This window comes from Nomascus leucogenys, chromosome 3, assembly GCF_006542625.1.
Source record: "Nomascus leucogenys isolate Asia chromosome 3, Asia_NLE_v1, whole genome shotgun sequence".
NCBI lineage: Eukaryota > Metazoa > Chordata > Mammalia > Primates > Hylobatidae > Nomascus > Nomascus leucogenys.
Genome location: NC_044383.1, coordinates 49,493,303 through 49,520,199, shown reverse-complemented (window position 1 = coordinate 49,520,199; position 26,897 = coordinate 49,493,303). Strand labels below are relative to the sequence as shown.

Below are 26,897 nucleotides of genomic sequence, written 5' to 3'. Positions count from 1 at the left end.
CATATAAATTCAAAATACTGAAAATCCAAATCAATGGAATACTATTAGAATCTAGTTAAACAGTTATGGAACTGTGAAAAGAGAATAGTTGATGATCTAACCATGATTTGCTTGATTAAGCAGAACAGTCTTATACAGTGTAATGAATGTAGGTAGATATGTTAACCACTGCCCACTCTGTAAGCCTCAATTGTGTACCTACAGAGGAAATAGGCAGTTGTCACTCTACTGTATCCAGTACAATCTCCTGCTCACCCTTTACTTATTTCTACATTCATATGTACATTGCAGTATCAAAATCATCATCGTCAAGGTAATCAGTCATGAAGGTGAGATGCAGGGTAGATTGTTGATTATATATTATATGCTGAATAACACAACATTAGGCCCCATATCCATCAATGGAGGCAGAAATACATGTTTGCATGTGCTTGAGAAAATAATAAGACATGACATTGGTTTAGCAACTTGTCTCATCTCAGGATAACATAGCAGTAATCAATTCATGTTGGCTACATCCTGGGAAGGGACCTGTATACCCTGCCCTTAGAATTAAAAAGGGTTTGCATATAGTAACTGAGTACACTGTAGATGAAAATGACGAGGAAAAAAAAACCATGTTCCTGTGTTGATGCTGGATTTGGGCAGATCTATCTCTTTTTTAGGATAAGTAAGCAGTGGAAAAACGGGATCAGCAATAAATGCTAAAAAACTAAATATGGAAAATCAGGAAATAACAACCTGATGACCCAGAGGGAGAATATGTAACTCTGGAAATTTTCTCCTACAGAAACCATTGGAAAACAGTTTAACATTTTTAGGAGAAAACAGAATGGTATGGATTGGTGAAATGGTGTGTGTGTTTTACACGGCCTGAATCCTTCTCCTGTTTCTGGTAAAAGAACTTCACTTTCTCTTGTGAGAATTGACTCTTTCCTACGTGGTGGTAGTCTTTAAAGTGCCTTCCCCTCAGTCCAATTGGAGTATAGTAGTTAACCCTCTTCTGTGGTTTTGCTTTCTTCAGTTTCAGTTAGCAATGGTACAATACAATAAGATATTGACAGAGACAGAGAGAAACCACATTTGCGTAACTTTGATTACACTATAGTTCTATAATTGTTCTATTTTGTTATTATTGTTGTTAATATCTTACTGTGCCTAATTTATAATTAAATTTTATCTCCTAAAATCAATTGAGCACCTGGATTCAACCTTTCCTGAAATGAGAAGGCATGTGAAAATTAAATTGACAACATGAAGTGTATCCATTGAAAATTTATGCAATATTAAGAAAAAGGAAAAAAGATCTAAATAATAAATAGATCAAAATATATTTATAGGACGATTAAAATACAACCTGATAATGACAGTTATTTCTGAGGTTAAAATTGTAGTATTTATAACAGAAGCAAAAAATCGAAAAAAGAATTAGAGTTTATTATATTACAGGCAAAAATCAATGAAAAGGTAGCCATGTTTCTTTGAATAGTATCTGAATATGTTTAAAAATCACTGAAACAGGAATAAAAATATCTTACTCATAAAGGAACAAAAATTAGGTAAGCCCTGCATATCTCATTTGCGTGATAAAATGACAAAAGGCAATGGAACCAATTTCACTGTTTTGTAAGGGATAATGTTATGACCCAGGAATTTTTGTCCAGACAAGTTGTTTTAAATACACAAAGTGAAGAGAGATAGTCTAGATCAGGCGTGGGTTCAAAAGTGATCCATCCTTCTAGTAAAAAATTGTTTATGACATCACATTGATAAGTGAAAATAAGTAAGTAATAGGGCTGTTGTAGTGTAAAAAGACTAACAAATCTTACTTTAGAGAGTTTGGATATGAAATCCAGGAATCCAATAGAATTTTGATCTGTCAACTGAACTCCACATTGTAGGGGTGCATTCTTCCCTTAAATTAATGATCCTTTTCTGGATCTGATTCTTCCTAGTTCTAATAATATAGTTCTGTAAAGCAATTCTTGATCTATGCATCATTTAGAATCGCTTCCTTTATCTAATAAACAATTCAAACAAAAAGTTTCACTATTCTATTTCTAGTAATCATAAAAATGGCTAAATTTTTATTTTCTTTTAACGTGTAACAGTGAGCTTGGAAAATTGCTATAAAAATACATTTTTAATCTATAAAAGCATATCTATCTGTTTAAAAAAAGCAAAAAAGCATTCTAATTGCCACATGTGTGACATGAATTAGTTTATGAGTTCCATATGTGATGGAATTCGTATGTGATACAAGGCACTTCTATTTTTAAGCAATGAACAGTGTGTTAACAGGATTTAAAATCAGCATGGTCACTCTGAATATTAAAATTAAATGTCTCAAAAGGGCAGAAAATAGACTGAAAAAAAAGTACACAAGCATGGCATTGATTATATTTTGATAGTGAAATTTAGGGCCATTTTAATTTTTTCTTTGGCATTTTTTTGTGTTTTCTGTATTTTTCAACATAAGCACTTTATATATGCAGTATACTCAAGTATATAAAATATTTAATATCACCCCTCCAAAAAAATAATAGACTTAAATATACCAAGATGTTAGAAGTAGTTATGACTGTCTGTAGATCATGGGACTATGAGTAATTGTGTTTTTCTTGAACTATTTTTGTTCTCCAATATTCTATAGTAAGACGTTTGACCTTCATGGTGTTGTTGTATTAAGAACGCAGTTGTTGCATCAGTATGTAGAGCTTCTAAGGGACTGTTCAAAAGTTCCCAAGGAACTGTTTAAAAAATCACCTGCTAATTATGATATTAAATACATAACAAATTTTTTCAATCTCATAAGATTAGGAATAATTATTCCTTGATTCTCTTCCAAAATGCAAGACTCATAGTTGGAATTGCATTATTTAGAGGAAGGAATTACATTGACTACCACTTCCTGTCATTCTTACAACACTGATATACTACCTGCATCATTTATTTAGTCTTTTTTTCCTAGGCAGAAAGGCCTTTTAAATGTCTTCACCCTTCCTTTGACCATAAAACATTCTTTTGGTTTGAAACTTGAGAATGTTTACTTTTAAGATGGCGTTATGACAAACAAATACAGAGTTTGAGTCTGAAAACTTAGTTTGGTGCCTCAGATTTGTTTTTATAACTGTATAGCTTTTTGGCCTGCAATAAATCAGTATTGTAATGTTTGATCTTTACAGGGTTATTCTAAGGACCCAAGGAGATAAAATGCATAAATATAATGTTAAACTCTGGTTTATAATTCAGGATATTTATTATATTTTATTCCATCTAAAATTTTGTTAAATTTTTTTGACACAGTAATATTAAGCTTAATGATACTGATAATTAGATTTTTTAAGTCTATAAGCAGATCAAGAGCTGTGTTTTTAAATATTTTTGATATTTCTATATACAGATGTGTAATTACTCTTTATTGCTTATGTTTTTATATATGCTTTTCACATATGCTTTTCTTATTATTCATGAGACTTCTGACTTAGCTTATGTTTCAATTAGAGAAAATATTAAAAGATCTTACAAAAAGATTTTATTTTTAAAATGCTCTTTCTCTGCTAGCATCATTAATTTTACTATTTATCTAACAATAAAGATTTTTGGATGGCAAACTACTTGATATCAATAAAGACTTTCAGCCGTATTATGGGGAAGGCGGACGCATTCTGGAGATCCGGACTCCAGAGGCAGTGACCAGCATTAAAAAGAGAGGAGAAAGTCTAGGATACACAGAAGGGGCCTTGTTGGCTCTGGCCTTCATCATCATCCTCTGCTGCATTCCTGCCATCTTGGTGGTTTTGGTCAGCTACAGACAGTAAGTAAAGTATTCAAGGATGGTAAACCTGGATAGTTCCTCAGAAGTCATTGCAGAAAACCATCTCTGGTAACATGGCTTTGCGTTGTAAAATACTGATGGTGCAACTACTCTGAGATTGCTTTATCTATCTATCTATCTATCTATCTATCTCGTACCAAATGATTTTCTTCAAAAGGAAAACAGTATAAACTCCCAGTACATTTTTCACTGATGGCCCAATATTCCTGTGATTCTAATACGGTCTCTTTCAATAGAAATATCACCTTAGTTCCTGTGGCTTTGTTTATGCTCTTCTTTTCTTTTGTTTAAGAGCCAACTCAGGAGAGAAGGTAACAGGTGTCCTGGGGTAAAGCAATGGAATGTCATATGCAGATACCCACTCTGCCCAGCTCCAAAGGAAGGTCAATAACTTCGCGACACTGTCATGATAGGTTTTTATTCAAACTGTTAAATTTGCCTTTGTGCAAATGATCACAGTGTTAGCAAAAGCATTGTAAACTCATAGCATATAAGATGTAATTTTCTATGTGGTTTCTTCCTTCCTGGGTGCTTTGCCAGAGTTTTTAGTGTAATATTTGACAGCATGTTCTGGCTGTGCAGGCTCTTAATTTTTCTGGTTCCTGCAGTCAAGTGCATCCATTGACAATATCCATATTTTAAAATTGTATTTAACTTATCTACAGTAGTCAAGTAATTATCACTAATTTAAACATCCATATTTGAAGTAGGTTAGTAATATATTCTTTGACACTAGGTCTGGGGAAGCTTTGTGATAGAGAGCCACACATTTTAAGTATATTTCTATTGACAATGACTCGAAAAAATTGGGGAGCTGATTAAGAGAAGTAGCCCTGAGTGTGCCACAAAAAGAAAATAAATAGCAGACAGGCATAATGAATCATGTAAATTACTTTATGTAATAAACAATAAGAAATAATGGTAGAACTGCTATTCATCATTTAAACTACCTGCAGAGGAAATACTAAAATAGTTCTTTACTTTTTTTTTAATTTCCTCGAGACGGAGTCTGGCTCTGTCGCCCAGGCTGGAGTGCAGTGGTGTGATCTCAGCTCACTGCAACCTCTGCCTCCGAGGTTCAAGCAATTCTCCTGTGTCAGCCTCCTGAGTAGCTGGGATTATAGGCATGCGCCACCACACCTGGCTAATTTTTGTATTTTTAGTGTATTTTTAGTAGAGACGGGGTTTCACCATGTTGGTCAGGCTGGTCTCAAACTCCTAACTTCGTGATCCGCCCACCTCAGCCTCCCAAAGTGCTGGGATTACAGGCGTGAGCCACCTCGCCCAGCCAATAGTCCTTATGTATTCTTAAACTGTCATCTTTGTTCTCAAATACTTAAAATTTTCTTGTGAATTGAATAAGGTAAGGTAATTCCAACCTGAAAATCCAAAAGTATGCTCTGCATGAACTTTGCTATGAATAGTAACTAAAAAGCAAATATGAAAACAAGTGTCATGAATTTGTTAGCCAGAAGTAGGACCTTCCAATTCTAGCTTCGTTTTCAAAGTGAGGCCAAGAGTATAACTAGGGCTTGCTGCATGACTCCATTCCTTTAATATTTTTCAAGCAGGTCATTACTTTTCAAGTAATTCCAACCTGAAACTGCAGAAATATTTTTTACCTCAAAAGCAATGTGAAGTTGCAAATAAATATAGCATTAAGGTTGAAATACTGGAGCTTAATGTATCCTTAACCAATCAATTGATATGCTAAATCTAAAGCTGATGAACAAAATTAATACTGAACAAATTGTTTTAAATTATTAAGCCATCAACCCATTATTAATTATAATGTTAAATCCATTCCGTATTACCAGTTATCCTTTTACACTTAACTGTTTTCCAAAGGAGCTTTATTATATCCTGCTGGCAATAAAATCAGTGAGAAAAATTCTTATATTTGGCATAGTATGCAATGATCAAAACTGAAGCGCTCTGGATGTTATACACGGTAGTCTGAAATGCAACAACAAATGCTTGAGATGTTTAATATTTAAATAATTTATAGATGCATTATTTAATTCTCCTTTAGTCTGATAATCAGCTCAATACCATATGAATTTAGTTACTGCTTTTTATAGATTAACATAATTAAACAAAATGAGTTTTTCTCTGCTCACATAGCAAAGTAAAATTCTAATATTTAAAGACCTAACATTTGTACCTCGATATTTGCTTGCAAATAAGGTAAGAATGAATAGCTATTCTTTTCTTTTATATAATGATATGCCTTTGAACTTTTCTATGAATGGAAACTAAAAAGCAAATATGTAAAAACTGTCATAAATTTATTACCCAAGAGTAGGACCTTCCAATTCTAGCTTCAGCTTCAAAGTGAAGCCAAGAGTATAATCAAGGCTGGCTACATCACTCCATTCCTGTAATATTCTTCAAGCAGGGTAAATCAAGAAGCCAATTATAAAGATCAGGTCATCTTTAATATTCCATTTTTCCACTAGAGTTGAAATTCTCTCATGTACATTTTAATCCAGTTTTCTTATTCCATGTAGTTCATTTCTTTATTTTTCTGTAATGGATGTTTTAATGGCTTGAATGACTCTAACGGTAACAATACTATTTTCACCTTTCGAATTGATATACTTAGTTTTCTTAGTCTGTCGTTAACTCTGTCATTATGAATTTAACATATAAATTATTCATGATTTAGAATAAATCAGATGTTAGAATGTTATTAATGCAATAGTTCTAATGTAGCTTTCTATTTTTCTTACTCATTGCTTTCCCAAACAGGTTTAAAGTGTAAGTATAATTAACATTTTACACATCCTTTTCATGTAATAGGAAAAGAGAAACCCAAGATTATATCAATCAAGTCAGCCTGCTCAGAACCACGTATTATTCCCTTGTTTTGCGTTTGTAATAGTTTATTTCTTGGTTTGATATATATAGAATTGAGCTGATTTTCGACAATTGGACATAACTTGCGTAAATGTGAAAAAGATAGTTTGCCTATAGCTTCCATCCTGTAACATCTTTGTTTGAGGAAGAAATTAATCAGTGTCCAGGAAATCCAAAAACAGCAGTGTAGCTGTAACAGGAGAATCACAGGCATTCCTAGGAATTTTCTTTTTTTTTTTTGAGACGGAGTTTTGCTCTTGTTGGCCAGGCTGGAGTGCAATGGCGTGATCTGGGCTCACTGCAACCTCCGCCTCCCGGGTTCAAGCGATTCTCCTGCCTCAGCCTCCCCAGTAGCTGGGATTACAGGCATGAGCCACCGTGCCCGGCCTAGGCATTCCTAGGAATCTTAAAGGATATACAAGCTAACCAACCAAATTTCCCTTGTACATGTGTGTACAGCCTCTGTGAAATAACGTCAAAAATGTTTCAAATCATTTCAAAAATCATTTCAAATAAAATAACTTTAAAAAAGACAAATAATAAAGAAAAATGATCTATCTTTAATATGCCTCATCTTATGAAAGAGATGCATTAAACAACTACCAATTATCCATCCCATTTTAATTAAAATTTTGCTTTCTCTCTTTAATATTATCATTTAATTTAATTTGCAAATATGTCTGCTGAATTCTACCCCTTATTCAAGAGATAAGTATTTTCAAGAACAAAGCAAGGATTATATGCAAATGATACCCTGTGGGGATGCTTTAAATCTGTTTATAAATTGATATGTTTGTGTAAAATAATTTTACTGGGTTCCCCTTATAACTGGACCCCATTATTAAAAGGTAGCTTATTGATAAGCATTATGATTTCTAAAATGAGTTTTACAAGCCATCCTTACTTTATCCAAGACGTCAAGCTGAGTGCACAAAGACTGCACGAATTCAGGCCGCCTTACCCGCGGCTAAACCAGCAGCGCCGGCCCCTGCACCAGTGGCAGCGCCCCCGCCGCCTCCGCCTCCGCCAGGTGCGCACCTCTATGAAGAACTTGGAGACAGCTCAATGTAAGTAGACCGTTCAGGAAAACTCTGAGAAGTAGTTGGGTTTTACTGAATTCTGTGTGGTGAGTATTTAATTTCAATCTGATGTGGAAATGCCTACATGGACTATTTTATTCTATTAATTTGTAAAGACGAAAATCTAAGAAAAGTTAAGTTGAAAGATAATAGCCAAAACCAAACAAGAAATTAAAGAAAGCTAAGAGAAAAGCAGAATTCAACTTCAGGAGACAATTGCACATTTATAGCTTGAGTATAATATTTAATATCTCAATCCTCAGGGTTATGCAGACATTTTTACATATATATAATGTATATGTATATGTATGTATAAATATATAAATAGATTCTGAAAAATATATTTTTGCATAGGAGACGAGAGAAATAAAGCACAATCATAAAATAGTAATCCTGATTAGGTATCCAAACCGATCCCTATTTGGAATTCTATGGTTTAAAATCGTAGTATTTTTAGGACGTTATATGATACAGAAATTAAAATCTCAATGAAAATACAGAATTTCTGCATTAAATTCCCAACTACTTAGAAAATACTTTTTTCACTTTATTACTCTCAGACTGCTGTGATTACTGAATATTTCTACTGCACGATTTGAAATTTGCAGTCAATTTAAAAATCATACATTTTTGAGAGACTGGTAACTGTTAAAAGACCTCAGTTACCAGTTAAAAGACTGGTAAAAGAACCGTTAAAAGCAGTGAAAAGCTGCTTGTATAATGATGCTACCCTCCTAATTGGATTCCTTATGGTGATGTTCAGTTTGTCAGTATTTTAAAAATTCAAGAATAACTACTTTTGGACATGATATGTAAAACAACCAAGAATATTTTACAATTTTGAATATGACAATTAAATCCAGAAAACCTTTTATTAACTGGAATTTGAACTGGAATTTGATGGAGTAGAAGGACTATAACATGTTCTTACATGTGACATCCATAGCAGTTACTAGTAGGAATTTAAAAAGCCTCAAAAATCATGAAATTGACCTGGTAATGGAAAAACTGGTTTTAAACAAATGTATTCAGGTTACTTACCATATTAATAATGTTATACAAGGTTTTGTTTAGGATAGTCGTATTAATGTTAAAATTGATCTTAATGCTATTATTTTAACACAAAATCTGAATTTATAATAGGTTAAAGCATGACATTCTATTTCCAAAATAACGACATAATACAGGGTTCATGCTTTAGATATATACTTTCACCTTTTTTGTAAGTTGAAAAATGATTGTTTCTTTTGTAATTATTGGTGAATGTAGGAATTGAGCCAATATGATTTGATTCTATTTGATTATGTTAATGACCTCTCTCAAGCAAAGATCTTTAGAAACTAAAAAAAAGTATTATGTGTAAAGTTAAGTGTGTTTATATATGAAATTAATGAATTATATATTCATTTTAAATTAATAAGAACAGGTATACCATAACATCATCTGGAATCAGTATAGTCTGATGATAGTAATTTTCAAATAGCAATACCTAAGATTATTTTTACTTGAACAATTGTAGTAGACTCAGTAGATTTTGCAATTGTAATATATGTATTCATTGAAATAGTTTAAGTTCTACATATTTAATTATCTTATCTTTAGTAAATGTTTAACCTATCTATTCATACAGGAATTCTAAGCATAAGTTACTAGAAAATGAATTAGTTTTAAATGATTATTATCAATTATTTATCTTAAAAAGAACAAAGTCAAAGATCATTTTGGAAAAACTACCTCACAAAGTAATAACTTCATATGAAGGCTATAATTACTTTGTAATTGTCATCATAGTAGTTGTATATTTACTTTCTTCCAAACAAAATGTATCTACTTTAAAAGTCAGTGTGCATTAACCAGTTTTACAGAGTTAGGACATAGAAGCAATTTTTAAACTCTCATTTAAAATTTTTATTTTAGGATTGGCATCATCCAGGTTTAATAGAAGTGAATTTTACCTATGTGTAGTAAACAGATTTTATTAGATATAATTTTCTGTGAAAAGACATTCAAATAATGTCATTTGATTTCATCTAATATATTATTAAATGTCGTTCATATGAATAATAACAAAATATAAAAATATGCCTTTTTTATATATATACTTACTAAGTGTTTAAAGCAAGTTCCTGCTCGTATTTTCAGAATTGTTTTAAAAACTTCTTTTTTTCTATCACATGTTTTCTGTTTCTCACCTGTGGATACATAGGCATAAGTAAGTAAATAATATCACTCTAATACAAGAGCGTTAGAAAAATAGATACAATAGAATAGATTAAAATGCTGTTGTACTGTAAATACAGTGATCTTCATCTTTTGCCACAGACTCACTTACTTTTAAAAGGAAAGTTTTGTCTTCTACACCCAATTTCTTTTTGATGGCATGAGCTTAAAATATGTGTTCGCTGTGATGGTACCTGTGCCTACTGAAAGGAGTTTCAAAATTCTTCTTGTTTTTAATTTTTTTAAATTAGTTTTTAAAATTCTTACATTTTAAGAACTTAAAATTTACAAATCTATAAATAGAAACCTATTTATAGATTTCTTTTAGTCAAAGCAATGTGATACTGTTTGTTATATCCATTGGGTACTTTTCCAAGAGAAATCAAACCACGAACAAATGTATACAAAAACAACCAGTATATAATATCAATCCCAGTTGTTTGTGCCATATTTGAAAAATACTTTCCAAGATTCGAAGAGTGAAAGTGTTTGCACTCTGTTTAGTCCAAATTGTCTGCATTTTCTTTGTTGTTCAAGTATGCTTGATGCTCCAGGTCTACCTGTGTGAATTGTTTCTTACAGTTCGCATCTTTGCCAAAAGACACATTAACAACTGTGGCTTTATTATTTCGTTGCCTAACGTATCACCCTAATTTTTCAATATGGCTAGTTAATTTCTATTCAGAATATTTCTTTTTTATTTCCTTCCTGCTAAGTAGGCAAATATTAAGCAGTAACTAAAATAAATGCTATTCTGTTTTGGCTTGAGAGTAAAACCTAATGAGAGACTATTCAGAACCACCTATCAGCCAACATTCCTGGGAGAAGGGTCCAAATGCTTTCCTTAGAGCCATTTAATTTGTGATCTTTGATGTATGCAACTTTATTTATGACTCACAGCTACCTATGATTCAGTTTCCATGCATAAGTAAGCCTTTCAGTGATATCAAAAAGTGATATTTTTTTAGCATCAATCTTTTTGTTAAGGTGAGTTTTAATTAAAATTTGATCCAGATCAGTCTAAGAAATTACTGACAACATCTTTTCTGATTGGTATTATGTATAAGGTTTTAAAACTAAGTAAGCACAAAATTCAAACAGAAGAAAAACTCTGTCTCACAGAGTTCAAAAATCACAATTGAGAAACTGAATGTACGCTAGAATTGTGACAAACTCCCATCTGTCCTTGGTGATTTTAATTCTCTTAATTTGGAGAACAGGATATTCCACATGATGGCTCAGAGAGGAGATTACTTTTGGCTCTAGAACAGAAGTACTGACATGAGAGATAAGGGACAGGTACTGAATCAGATACAGCTAAGAATCTTCCATGCGTAACAGGCAGCCCTGAGCATCCTCAGGCAAGGAAAAGATAAGAAGTTGGTAGCGTCCATGGTGTTCTGCAATGGGAAGAACTGTGATTTGTGCATAAGGGAACTGTTATGTGTGGACATGGATGCTTTGCTGTATCACACTAGCTGAAAAAAACAAAAACAAAAAATACTCCTCCAAAATAATCTAGAGATGAGTACTTTTTTTTTCATTTACATTTCTCATTCTACTCACAACTCTAAGATTTTTCTGCACTGCCTTTCTAAGACCAGGGAATTAAAATAATGTCTTGCTTTAGTAGGTTAGTGTTGTTTGTTTGGCCTTTGATGGTTTTAAGTATTTAACAGTAATGAGACCCATAAAAACATCATCTTTCTCATGAAAGCTGTGTCACAACTTGTTTCCTTACATTTCATTATCTTCTTTTCTTTCAAGTCTTTTCCTTCTCTACCATTTTCAACAAAGCAGGGGAAATAACTCAGTCTCAGAAGACAGGAAACATCAACAAGTTGTGATGCCCTTTTCTTCCAATACTATTGAGGCTCACAAGTCAGCTCATGTAGACGGATCACTACTTAAGAGCAACAAACTGAAGTCTGCAAGAAAATTCACATTTCTATCTGATGAGGATGACTTAAGTGCCCATAATCCCCTTTATAAGGAAAACATAAGTCAAGTCTCAACAAATTCAGACATTTCACTGAGAACAGATTTTGTAGACCCATTTTTATCCAAAATACAAGCCAAGAGTAAGTCTCTGAGGGGCCCAAGAGGAAAGATTCAGAGGCTGTGGAGTCAGTCAGTCAGCTTACCCAGGAGGCTGATGAGGAAAGTTCCAAATAGACCAGAGATCATAGATCTGCAGCAGTGGCAAGGCACCAGGCAGAAAGCTGAAAATGAAAACACTGGAATCTGTACAAACAAGAGAGGTAGCAGCAATCCATTGCTTACAACTGAAGAGGCAAATTTGACAGAGAAAGAGGAAATAAGGCAAGGTGAAACACTGATTATAAAAGGAACAGAACAGTTGAAATTTCTCTCTTCAGACTCCTCTTCATTTTGCTTTCCCAGGCCTCACTTCTCATTCTCCACTTTGCCAACTGTTTCAAGAACTGTGGAACTCAAATCAGAACCTAATGTCATCACTTCTCCTGCTGAGTGTTCCTTGGAACTTTCTCCTTCAAGGCCTTGTATTTTAAATTCTTCACTCACTAGGAGAGAGACACCTATTTGTATGTTAGCTGTTGAAACTGAAAGAAATATTTTTGAAAATTTTGCCCATCCACCAAACATCTCTCCTTCTTCTGCCTGTCCCCCTCCTCCTCCTATTTCTCCTCCTTCTCCTCCTCCTGCTCCTGCTCCTCTTGCTCCTCCTCCTGACATTTCTCCTTTTTCTCTTTTTTGTCCTCCTCCCTCTCCTCCTTCTATTCCTCTTCCTGCTTCTACATTTTTTCCACTTTCCGTTTCAACTTCTGGTCCCCCAACTCCACCACTTCTACCTTCATTTCCAAGTCTTCCTCCACCACCTCCTTCTATTCCTTGCCCCCCACCTCCTTCAGCTTCATTTCTGTCCACAGAGTGTGTCTGTCTAACAGGTGTTAAATGCACGACCAACATGATGCCTGCCGAGAAAATTAAGTCCTCTATGGCACAGCTATCAACAGCAACAGTGTGTAAAACAGACCCTCAGAGAGAACCAAAAGGCATCCTCAGACATGTTAAAAACTTAGCAGAACTTGAAAAATCAGTAGCTAACATGTACAGTCAAATAGAAAAAAACTATCTACGCACAAATGTTTCAGAACTTCAAACTATGTGCCCTTCAGAAGTAACAAATATGGAAATCACATCTGAACAAAACAAGGAGAATTTGAACAATATTGTCGAGGGAACTGAAAAACAATCTCACAGTCAATCTACTTCACTGTAATGTTGCTTTTCTTATTTTAGTCGGGCAAACCTCTTGTTGATCATAGTCTTCAAGTTGAACATCAGATTTGAACGTCAAAGAAGATTCTATTAATTATTTTACCCCAAATTCAATGAAATGCAGTTTTTTCTCATTTTTAATTTAAAAAGATATTAACCTCATCACTACTAACTCATATAATAGATTTACTTTAATTTTTAAACTACAAAGTAGCATAATTTGTTCTACATTTATTTGAAAAGTAAGTAATTTTAATCTCTTTTTTAGTGGGAATATGTGGGCATGAAAGTTAGATACCCAACTTAAACCAAAGGCATGTCTATCATGTGGATGCAGTAACATTTACATTTAGTTTTTGATCGTAGTTTTATATGAATGTTCCAAGAAAAAAGCAGACTGTTACAAATAAGTTAAAACTGATATGATTGATAGGTTCTGTCTTTTCTTGAAGCCTATGTATTTGGTAAGAAGAAATACTACCAAAGTAAAATATAATGTACCTAGATTGTAGGAGATGACAGACATAAGGTATTTCAAAATAAATCTCAGGTGCTATAACATGCAGTCATCTGTTTTCTGATAAGAACATCTTTTACTCTGACTTGCTTTTATCTTAGTAGTATGCTTATGGATTTGATAAATCTTATACATTTTCTATTGCTGTCTTATTCTCTTTATTTCTCATTGTGCTTTCCCTTCCCTTCTTTATAATGAAAATAAATCTTGAGTTGTTGACTTTTGTAAGGCATTTCATTGTTCCAACAGATGTTTAAAGTGCTGTTTAATTTTGTTTGTTCACATTATTAATCATCTCCTTAATTTAAATTTTTTCATAAGATTCCTTTTTAAAGAAAGTATGATCTTCAGTTTAATAAATGAAATATAAAAAGCTTAAATAGAAAAATCAAGAGAAATGATATTTCCTGAACTATCACTCTTTTACATAGGTTTCTGCTAACGGTACACTCTGGGAAGAGATTTCTGTGGTTGTAGTAATAGTTCTTAGAGCTCCAATTGTTAAATTCGAACAGCATCACTTAAGCTAGGTACTATCTCCCTTCCTTCCTAAGGAAACTATACTTTCAATATTAGTATCTGATGTAAAATATGTGACCATCAAGTAATTACTTTGTTTTTCCCATGAAACACATGGAATATGTTTTATTTACTGGAAGTTCACATTTTGAATGCACATGTAAGTATTTAAAACAAATACTTATAAAACACTCTGGAGTTTTAAGATTTTAGAAGATATAAGTTTGCATAGAGAAGGGTACAATTCTGAAATACAGGCAAAACTCATGCCTAATAATTACTATTGGAAGTATATGAATATAGGTTGAGAGCCCTTCAATGCATTATTTCAGAGGTTTTCTTCATCCCTCATATTTCTTCAATAATGTGACCTGGCATTCCTAATTAACAAGATCAGACAGAAAAAAATCTGTAAACCTAATTATTTTTATTAGCCCATCTGCTTCAAATTCTTTTCATCCAAATCAAGAGTAATTACTTTCTTGGGGTTCTTGAACATGATTTTTTTCTTTCTTTCACTGAAAAACTTCAGTTGGAGTTTTTGTTGGCAGCTGGTCATATGCATGAGAACTTGTGCTATTTGGCGGACTCTGACAAGGTATTCACAATTGTGTAAGCCTTTAATGTGAGTGTGTCTTTTCTAAGCTAATATCTACCAGCTTCTTGCAAATGTAAAATTTGTAATTTCTTGATAAATCTATAAATAGTAACAAAAGAAATATGAGAAATCCAAAAAACATTTTTGTATAGGTACCTACAGCCTTATTAAATTGTTATATTGCCTTTTTCTGTAACAAACATTTTACTATTTACATAATCTAAAAGTTTTATTATTATTCTCTACTTTTTAATTGAAACATAGATACCTATGTTTTATATTTAAGCCAGTCTTTTTCTGACACATTGTATTTGGAGATTCCTAATGTCATTATGATACATTATAAAAGTCAGTTAAAATATCTTCTATATGAGACCTTTTAGTATTATTTGAGTACACAAGCCTAAATATTCCTCCTCCTCTCAAACCCTAACTGCTTACAACCTGACAACCAGACAGTAGAAAAATAACACTTTTTTCTCAATATTTCTTATGATCTCATTAATGCACAAGAAATTATTAGACACCTTTTAACTAAAGACTCAAGAAAGATGACCATACATTTGTCCTTATTGTTAAAAGTAAACAGTGATACATATACATCATATAAGTAATACAATTGATTATGAATTGCATAAAGAGGTGCATCGATATTATATGAATTGGCTTTATAAGTATCAATAGTCATGTTTTGAAAGCACACAGGTAAAGTAAGTAGTAATTCTGTTACGTACCTCTTTCAAGTAACTTTCTGCCTTTGAGCCAAGACAAGCAATACGAATAACCAAATAAAAGGCAATAAAAATGTGAATGGAAACATTAACATTTAGTTATAGTTTATCTATTGATATTTTATTTTTCACACTGATGGAAAACATTGCTGATAAAAGGAGTCAGAAGAAATATTCTAAAAAATAAAGCCTGGCTTTGGTTGGATATTTTATAAGGTATATGACTCAGTTGTCATTATTAAAACCTAAATATGAGCTTTCCCTACCTGAATTATTTCTGAAAAATATAAATTTGGTAAAAGTTGAAAATGTCTACAATTCTAAGGGCTCTGGAAGAATTATCAGTCTTATAAATATTGGCAGAACCATGTAAGCACTCTACAAAATTCACTGCAGAACCATTTTAAAGAATAAATTGAGAAGCTTTAGTAAGCATTGTATTTACTTTTTTACAAACAGTTTCAATATACAATGCATTAACCACATAAGATGCTTTCTGATAAGTAGAATTACTTTGTGAAGGCCTCAAAATTTTTTAAAAAATTTTCTACAGAGATTGTTTTGTTGGATTTTAGAAAGTTATGCATGTGCCTCTTTCTTTGTAATAATTCTTCATTACACTGATTAATTCTACATAACATGGTTGACAGCATCAGTTTAACACTTTATATTAACTGCTTAATAAATAACACATAGAACATTTTCATTATTAGTAACATTCAACTTTGAAAACTCTATATTCTTTTCTCCCCCTCAAGTACAGTCAAATGTTTCACCATCTTGTGATGTGTGAACTTTATAAATCTTTATGTAATACTGAATATTTGGCTATTAAAGCTCTAAAAACTTCTTCACTTAATTTCTAATATTATAATTGACCCTGAAAGGACAGTCAATAGTTTGTATTATTTTTAGAATTAAGTTAACATAAAGAAAATATCATACAATCATTTGGAAGAATATATTCAATCATAGACATAATTTTCATCCTATGTTTATTACATTCTTCATGTATAAAACATATCTCTTCCCCTAAGGATTAGTATATATATCAAGACTTGTGTATAAGAGATCATTTATAATATTTTTTATCCCAATTGATAATAATAGAGTCAAAGTTTGTCATTATACACTATTGAAATAAAACAGATTTTGCATGTTTTTTTTGCTATATGGACCGCGGCTCTGGGTTGATCATTATTTTAGTAATTCAGGTATGAAACCATGATCTTCCTGCTTTGATAATGCCACAAAATAATATACTTCCCACTGAGATAGATAGTGTTTAGTAGAAATTGTCTTCTCAGTTTTACTCAGACTTTTTTTAAAAAGCCCTTATCTGTCATTTTATTTAATATGAAAATCTAAGATGTTTAATACTGATTTATTTATTTCTGCCTTGCAGGAGAGGTTATGGATCAGAGGTAAGGGCTTTATGGTGTTGATGTCGTAACAAGCGTACTAGGAAAATACTTGTGTAACAGGCAAGACTAATGTACATTCTTTTGAACTAGGTTATTTTCTTTGATTTCAACAAAAACATATTAGTATGTTATACTATTTATTTTCTTTTATATATGTTGCTTCCTTGTTTTAAGGTTTTAAATCTGTTATTCAATGGTCCAACATCACTTGCTTACCTTTTTAAGGATACATTTATTTTGTTCTGCATTACTATTACTCAGTATTCTGACATTTCCCCAAAATTTATTTGTCTAAGGCTATACATCTAATTTAGAAACTAGGATCACTGCCTGTAGTCCCAGCTATTTGGGAGGCTGATACAGGAGAATTGCTTGAACCAGCAAGGCGGAGATTGCAGTGAGCCAAGATCAGGCCACCGACTCCAGCCTGGGCAAAAGTGAGGTGCTGTCTCAAAAAAAAAAAAAAGAATATAGGAATACTTAACTTTTGATCTTTTTACCAGTTCAAGGCTCCATCCTATCACTATGTTAAAGCTTGATATCCTAAAGATTTTAAAAATAATCAAAATGTTAGAAAGCTCTGGCTTTTCTACTGTGTTCATTTCATTCTGTCTGCAGAGAACCTACTGGGCATTCTGGCCAATAGTATTTGGCCAGCTGTACTGCAGGTGATGTTATCAATGAAGTCACTGCGAACCTAGTTTGATTTAGCATACAGCTTCTCAATCAAGAGAAGTATATGACCTAATAAGTATACGACCTAATTGGATTATAGTTTAGAATTCATTATGAGTAAAATAACTAACTCACCAACAACTATATTTATTATAAAAAGGATATCCCTTCAGTCAAATGGTTGTTCTACTAGCCAGTTTAAACAGTGGGTTCAGCGACGGAATTACCTCCCAGAACCTCACTACCCACTTTTCCAATACTCAGTTTAATATGCTCTTTTCCCTCCAAAGAGTTACTAACCCCAAAATTTGCATTGTGTATCTTGTTTTTATCTGGTTAAAGTCTGTATTATTATGAAACAGATCAATGGTGACTGTATTAGCTTTAAATAAATGCAAGTGAAAGAAGGAAGAGGCAGGAAGCAATTCCTACCAAATCTGATAATTAATGACTTTCCTAATCATTCTGAAAACACACTTAATGTTTTAGTGCAAGAAATCCACACTTTGGTAAGAAAAAGAAATGGAGAGCATGTCTTAAATATATTGATAGATACATTACAACTTTATCACTTTGTGTGTTCTACTCTTCTTCCCGGTGAACCTTATCATATTTAATGTGATTGGGAAGGAAAAAAAGAAGGGCAACTTAAAACAAGGTTAAACTTGATAAAAGTAATTATATGACACATAGTACTTTTAGAAACATAAATAACTCTTTGTACTGTGGAGCTTAATAAAACAAAAATCTGTATAGATTTCTGTTTATTAAGGCTATTAAATTTGTCATTAACTAAAAGAATGATGAAATTAAAACAAACGAATTCTTATTTTATGTTCCAATATAAAGAATTAGTTAAAATGTTTAATGCTTTTGGTAGCTAACACATGAATAATGAATAATCCCAAGGAAACATGTTTTAAACTGTCGCCTTTTTTTCCTCTCTTCTCAATCATGATCTACCTTTCCCATCTGATTTATTTTCTAAATCTTTTTCTATTTTAATTTCCTTTGACAGCAACAGCAACTGCTGAGGCCCTCTCTTCTTAAACCAGAGGTACCAATTTTCATTTTCTTTTCAACCTCACTGAGCCTTCACTGTGACTTTAAGATCTATTGTATTAATTCATGTAGGCAGAGTGGGTGTCTGCCAATGTGGCATAATTTTAAAGGAAAAGAAAAGAGTCTTTCAAAATAACTTAAAAAAAAAAGAAACCAAGAAATCACCTCCTGAAGTTGCTGGTAGCTCAACTTCCAAATTTTTAGCCTCATTCTCTGGGAATTAGACAAATAAGCCCATTATTCCTAATAAATACAAGCCATTCATTGAATGAAGCAATTAATGAACCCGATCAGTAGTTACTTGTCTTAATCAATCTGAATTCATCTTTCCATTCCTGACATCAGATTTAGATTATGCAAAGTTTAAAGACAGAATGCTGATATCTGTACTTAAATATCATTTTATGTGATTCAAAATACCTCTTTTGGACACCTATATTACAAATTGCCTATGGCACTTTCTTCTGCAATGTGAAGAAGATATTTAGTTGTATAATAAATACATATTGTTTACTTATTATGTTTATATATATAATTAAAAATAAAAACACAGTCATCCTACTTTTAATTGTATGGCAAATTTAGTATTTCATAAGCTCCACTTACAAAAATTTTATTCCTTTTCCTTGAGTACAGAATTCTATCTTTGCTAAAAAGAGGCATTTCTTGGTTAGAATCTACTCTCCAAAATCTGGAGGTTGTGTGGCAGGAATATTAAACTTTTATAAGGTTTTAGCAAAAATTTCCATGGAGAGGGCTCCATAAAATTTGAATTGGAAAACTCAGGGTTGAAATCCAAACACCAATTACTTTATGCAAGACCTTAGTCAAGATATACATCTGCTGAACATCAATTTCATCTTCTATAAAATGTTAGCAGTAATATCTAATATGTAAGTTCCTAGCTCAACAACTGGAATTAACAGGAAGAAATTCAGTATATTACAATTATTGTTGTTTTTGTTTTGCATCAGTATAAATGTTTATAATAATTAAATATTAAGTTAATTCTATGTTTTCCCTGTGTGGACAGCACAAATGAATTTAAAAAATCACATTAAGTGTTTGATGTACCCAAGAAAATCACTAGTATGTTACTTTGCATACTTTTCTAAAATCTAGAATTCACCAACTAAGGGGTTGTTACAGTCTACTGGGACTGTGTGGAACAACAAAAAGGGCCAGCATTTCATTGTTGGTTGAGGTTGACTCATGGACTCATGGATCTGACTGGTCAGCAGTTCCTTACTTTTTTTTTTTTTTTTTTTTTTTTGAGACGGATTCTTGTTCCATCGCCAGGCTTGAGTGCAGTGGCATAATCTTGGCTCACTGCAACCTCCACCTCCTGGGTTCAAGCAATTCTCCTGCCTCAGCCTCCCGAGTAGCTGGGATTACAGGCACATGCCACCATGCCCAGCTAATTTTTGTGTTTTTAGTAGAGACGGGGTTTCACCATATTGGCCAGGATGGTCTCGATTTCTTGACCTTGTGATCTGCCCACCTCGGCCTCCCAAAGTGCTGGAAGTACAGGCATGAGCCACCGCACCCGGGCTCCTTCCTCAATTTTTTTTTGTTTTAACGACTGATGCTCTGCTCTTCATTCATGGGTGGTGGAAGCATCCAAGAGGTACCTTTTAGATCATTTCCTTCTGCTAGTTCCTATCCCTCTATACTCAACTCAGAAATAGAGTGACAGATTGAATCAAGGGCTATCTTGCTGAGTTTCCTGGGTTCCTATCCGCATCCCTTCTATACTTCTTATCACATTTTTAATGCAATTGATGCCATATGCATTGTAGCTAGCGAGAGCTGAGCATTATTTTCCCTTTATGAAGAAAAAGTATTTATGTAAAGAAAATTCTTTGATGCTGACTGACTTCTAAAATACAAAATCCACTCAGTTGCATTATTTCTCCATAAATATTTACTTGAAATTTTTATTTTGCGTTTCTTACTATTACCTAATGTTGTTAAAAGTCTACTTCAAAACTGTTTGAAGTTATTTTCTCAGTATCTGTATGTATTTAATTAAACATGCATTGGTCAAGCAGTTTGAAAATATTAGTTCTGAGACCTATTTGCTTCATTTAAACCAGTATCATTACACTGAGTTTTACATACCTTAAAATTCTTAGCTTACCTACAGGAAACGTTTTTACAAAGTACTTAGTTTGACATAACTTAAATCTAGACTTTTTGTCTCAGTTTCTTCCAGGTATTTCTTAACCTCATTCCTTCCCCCACTTCAACCTTCCTATAATAAATATATTTTTGTTGAAATAAAACCTACGCCCATAAAAAAAGTATAAACCATACTGTATAACTAGATGAATTTTTACAGAGTGCACATACCCCTCAAGCTCCTCTGTGTCAACACCTAGATATCAGTTTTCCTTCTGGCCTGTAACATATTCTTTAGTCTGTTCTTGAAATGTATATAAATAGAATGATATAATATATTTCATTGGTACCTGACCTATATTGCTCAACATTCTGTTTGGGAGATTCGTTTATGTTGTTATGCGATGTAGTAGTGTGTTTATCTCATGGACTTTTGCATTGTTTCTAATTTGGGACTGTTAGGAATAATGTGTTTTCTCGCAAGTGTACATGTTTCTGTTGGGTATTTAACTACAGATTTAAGTTCTGTGAAGGAAGAAATGATTATATTTAATTTAGTACTATTGCCAAACATATTCTAAAAAGTTTTACCAAGTAATAATCTCTCCAGACTTAGATGAGAGTTTTAGCTGTTCTGTGTCCCTGCAAATACATAGTATTGTTCATCATGGGTTTTTCTAAATATTAGTTATTCTGGTGAATTAACTATACTAGTTTTAACATCAAAATTGGATTCCTTTAGAGTAGGATCACAAAGTATTTGTAAACTGCAAAATTATAAGATAGAAGTAATGCAAACGTAAATACCTACAGCATCTAGGGTAGTAATGTAAGCGAATGGAGTTTATTAGACACAAAGCAATAGCAGATGACAGATTTCATAGTGACTAGGGTATAAATGTAGAAAAGTGTCGTTGGGGATACTGACATAAACAGGAGAGAACATGCTTGCTGTAAAAATTAATCTCGTCAACTAGATTATTGGAATGTAAAAATAATGATCCTAGTGTTTCCATCTTTTTATTTTTCAAGAGAAACCAACATCCATATTTTTGGTGTCATTTTCTGATTAGCACTGTTAGTAATGAATTCAATTTTAAAAAATGATGTTGGCCACACCAAGCACAACTGAGGGTCCTTATCCATATCAATCATGCAGGCTGTAAATTTCCACACTTTGTAAATGACATATTTGTGCCCTCAGAGGAGGGCATTTTTTTCCTGACTCATTACTATCCTGGGATCAACAAAATTAAATTTTTACAAATAATAGATGATAGAAATATGTACCAATCTATTTTCCTGTGAATACCTATCCTTTTCCCTCCTCTCTTCTCGTATTCCATTGCAAAATTAATTGGGTTAACCTTTGTCATTTAACCTGCTTAACATGTTAAAGTAGAATTTAAAAGGGAAATGTAGAGAAATTGCATTTGATAGTTATCAGAAACTGTTTTCACATTTTTCACATGTATATCTATCTCAAGAAAAACATCTTTCTATAAGTAGAGTTTGACAAAAATCAGTATGTTTAGAGTTTAGAACTGGAAATATTAAAAGGACCTCTATTCTAACAAATTATTTTTTTCCTTTAAAAACTTTAAATTTAGAGGCCAGGCACAGTGGCTCACGCCTGTAATCCCAGCACTTTGGGAGGCTGAGGGGGGCTGATCACGAGGTCAGGAGATCAAGATCATCATGGCTAACACGGTGAAACCCCATCTGTACTAAAAAAAAAAAAAAAAAAAAATACAAAAAATTAGACGGGAGTGGTGGTGGGTGCCTGTAGCCCCAGCTACTCGGGAGGCTGAGGCAGGAGAATGGCGTGAACCCTGGAGGCAGACCCTGCAGTGAGCCAAGATCATTCCACTGCACTCCAGCCTGGGCGACTGAGCGAGACTCCGTCTCAAAAAAACTGTTCAGACAAACAAAAAAACCTTAAATTTAGAATTAGAAGTGTGTGTTTAAAGTATAAACATCCTTGGGAAGCATTACACGTTAACTTAAATTATTGTTATAGGATGATTTTATCAGAACAGCTTCAATGAATAGAATAATACTGGGTACTAGAAAACTGTTAGTGGGGAGATAAAAAAAAACGCTGTAGATAGTGTTATAATTTTTCTTAAGGCCAACATCACTTAATAATTTAACTTAAAATTGAGTTAAATATTAACTGTCTATTGATAATTTTAAAAGACATCCAAAAACAAGTGAAAATGCTCATCTGCAAGTTTTAACAGATTTGCCGTTAGAAAAAAATTACTTTTTCCTCTTCAGGTCAAATTATATAACCTTATTTTGTATCAAATGGTTACAGCCAGAAAAAAATGAATAGATTTGACTAACACTTTTAAATAGAGTTATTTTAATTGCTTTAACTGACCCTTGTATTTAAAGTTATTTTGGCAGGAATGTTTTGAGAATCATCGAATTCTAGGTGTGGAAATCTGACTTTGAGCTGAAACGTGATAAGAATTTGTTTTCAAATGCAATTTTTCTTTTTGAAAAATAGGAATTATCCATGGAGTCTGGAATTGATCCTGGCCAGGAATATGGACAAGATTATTACAGTTATGAGCATGGGTACATCTTCAGATTTTTTTAATTCAGATTCTTATTTTAATATTTTATTAATAGGAAATTATTAAATGATTATTACTAGAATTTGTTTTTAATGTCATGTCGATCTCACTAGTATAATATTTGAAAATGAATAGTATATCTAGCTTTATTTTTAACCAAGTTTTAACCATTTTTCTATATTGAGTTCCATATTGATATTTTACATTGACATTGATTGCAATTCTAGAAATGCGGTAAAATTATTCAAAATTATTTATATGGGAAATAGATGTCAAACATATTTGCTCAATTCCTAAATTCACCATTTCTTTCATATAAGATGTTAATGTCTTATCTAATCAATCAGTTTAAAGTTTTGCCCAAGAGCAGTTAGTTAGGAAGCAGAAAACACACCTTAGAATCCACTGATAAGTGTCTCAAAAGTCACTTATACACATATAAATTAGCCACTTTCAAAAAAAATACTGAAGAAAATTGTGAAAACCATTACAGACCATGTTTGAAGCAACTTTTTGCTACCAAGATACAGATTTAATGTTGTGAATGAGCCATTACACTTTTCCAAAGTATCTATTTTGTGTTCTGGATTCTTCAGCTAGTTAAGACACAATATGGCTTTTTCCTCATTCTAGTTTCTCCAAAAACGAGTATCTGAAATAACTCAACTCTTTTTATTGTTATTCCAGGGTACCATTATGGCAAAAATCACTGGTCATCAGGTAGCAGTTCTTACTCTATAGTTTTGTAACTAGTTTACAAGGAGCCTGATAGGTGCTGTGTAAATATCTGTCGATTGAATGGTGGAAGAAAAAGAAGGAAACAGATCACTCATGGTAGATTCTACAGAAATCACATGACAAACTGTTTAAAGCTGTAAGTTTATATTACAGGTATGAAATGCCTCAATATGGGAGTCGCCGTCGATTGTTACCACCAGCTGGACAGGAGGAATATGGGGAGGTGGTTGGTGAAGCTGAGGAAGAATATGAGGAGGAAGAGGTAATTACTGTAATTTTATTATGTAAGATAATATTCCAAGAAAAATGTTGTTTAACCCTACATGACCAGCGGCTATAGAACATTTTCAACTTTTAGAAATTCCTTTCATTTAGTATGTATTTCCCATAGAAATTTAACAGTGCTGACTGTTTCATTGCCTTGTCTTTGGAGGAAAATTACTTCTTGATCATTTAATTTATTTCCTTCTAAAAGTGTTAATTTTCATTGTGGCCTTTCCAAATGTAAATCTTGCTCCATAAAGATATTATAGTCAAATATATTTTAAACTTCTGCAATACAAAGGTTACTTTTGTTCCCATATTATCTAGCAAAACTAAAAGTCATGAAAAAAATATAGTCTCCACCTTTCAATTATCAGAGAAAAGTAAATTATTTCCACTAATAATTTTCAAGGAATAATGTAATTTATGTTCAAATGAGCATGACTCATTTCTATAAAATTGTTATACTTTGTCTTCACTACCTGGCAAATTTATACAAAAACAACACTAACAACAAATAAATGTCACTGGCTTTAACATGTGCAAAATTTCATAAAATAGATTTCTCATAAAATGAGATAGATCGTCATATTTTCGTGATTATTGAAAATTCTTGAAAATTTAGTTCAAGGGAATACAGAAAGCTATTAACCAAAGTCTAGTGACAGAAGAAGGAAGATACAATAATTCTTTCTTCTTTATTTGATCTAAGATGCAAAATAAACTTTGAGTAACAAGAAGGAAATTAATATATTTGGGTATTGTAAAGTACAAGCTAAAATACAATAATTTATTTTCTCTTAATCACCTTCTGTCTATATGCAGTAGAAATTTTTGTGATTGTTTTCTTAAGCCAGTTATATAACATGCATGAAGCTATCACCCCCAGATTCATTCCTGCGTAATTTACGTGAGACAAGGTCATATCATAGCTATGTCCAAGCTGACACTTCAATTGCATTTTCACAATTTTCAGGAAGAGCCAAAGAAAATTAAAAAACCAAAAGTTGAAATTAGAGAGCCTAGTGAGGAGGAAGAAGTAGTTGTAACTATCGAAAAACCACCAGCAGCAGAGCCTACATACACAACATGGAAGAGAGCCAGGATATTCCCAATGATTTTTAAGAAAGTTAGAGGATTAGCTGATAAAAGAGGAATCGTTGACCTTGAGGGTGAAGAGTGGCAGAGACGCCTTGAGGAAGAAGACAAAGATTATTTGAAACTCACGCTGGACCAAGAGGAAGCAACAGAAAGCACTGTAGAATCAGAGGAGGAATCCTCCAGCGACTATACTGAATACAGTGAAGAAGAGTCTGAGTTCAGTGAGTCTGAGACTACAGAAGAGGAATCTGAGTCAGAGACACCCTCTGAGGAGGAGGAGAGTTCTACCCCTGAATCAGAAGAATCCGAATCCACAGAGTCAGAAGGAGAAAAAGCAAGGAAAAACATTGTGCTTGCAAGAAGGCGGCCCATTGTTGAGGAGGTCAAGGAAGTCAAGGGTAGGAAAGAGGAGCCACAAGAAGAACAAAAAGAACCTAAGGTGGAAGAAGAAGAACACTCAGAAGAAGAAGAAAGTGGACCAGCCCCGGTGGAAGAAAGTACAGACCTTGAAGCTCAAGATATCCCTGAAGAGGGCAGTGCAGAATCAGCTTCGGTGGAAGGAGGTGTGGAAAGTGAGGAGGAATCAGAATCAGGTAGTAGTAGCAGTAGTAGCGAAAGTCAGTCTGGGGGTCCATGGGGCTATCAGGTACCAGCGTACGACAGAAGCAAGAATGCAAACCAAAAGAAGTCGCCAGGAGCAAACTCCGAAGGTTACAACACAGCACTTTAAAAGAGATCACAGTAGGTGGGAGTTTTGCTGTGATGAGTGCTCTCGTGTGCAGTGCCTTCTGTGTGTTCTCCCAAGTGACACTTGAAAGGGAGCAAATCGATCATGATTTTGATATGACTTATGATCAGAAGCATGCCAGAAAAGTGAATATATATGTCGTCCAAATCAATTTGTATATTAGACTGTATTAGAGTAAAACTGACTAATCCTTCCTATATTAGTAAATCAGAACACATGCAATCAGCTAATCAATATTTATTATTTACTGGTAGGATTTTTGTTAATGCAATGTGGCATTATGTATTATCTGTGACACTCTATTGGAATGGATGGCATATATATATAGTTTTTATATCATCTTTCAAAATAAATACTAAGACAAGCTTCAACAAATTATATCTTTAACAGTCTACTTTTGCATATATGTACATTTCAACTGGCAAAGGTATTATAAAAATTATTATGAACATGTTCAAATAAGTTTGTATCTGCAACTTCAAATATTAGGAATTCAGCGAAATAACATTTTTCAATTAAAAGTTATTACAGCTTATTTTCTGTTATTATGAGCTACA

General features: G+C 33.0%; 1 protein-coding gene across 1 annotated transcript in view; it reads left to right on the top strand.

Moving 5' to 3' along the window:
- The window catches only part of PCDH15 (protocadherin related 15), a 979,523-nt gene extending 953,146 nt beyond the window's left edge, over positions 1-26,377 (top strand). The window contains exons 30-37 of the mRNA XM_030809305.1: positions 3,599-3,817; positions 6,590-6,598; positions 7,612-7,764; positions 17,028-17,046; positions 18,740-18,778; positions 23,420-23,490; positions 24,381-24,489; positions 25,468-26,377. Coding sequence (XP_030665165.1) covers positions 3,599-3,817; positions 6,590-6,598; positions 7,612-7,764; positions 17,028-17,046; positions 18,740-18,778; positions 23,420-23,490; positions 24,381-24,489; positions 25,468-26,322 — 1,474 coding nt within the window. The 3' untranslated portion in view covers positions 26,323-26,377. The remainder of the gene's footprint in view (positions 1-3,598; positions 3,818-6,589; positions 6,599-7,611; positions 7,765-17,027; positions 17,047-18,739; positions 18,779-23,419; positions 23,491-24,380; positions 24,490-25,467) is intronic.
- The last annotated feature ends 520 nt before the right edge of the window (positions 26,378-26,897 follow it).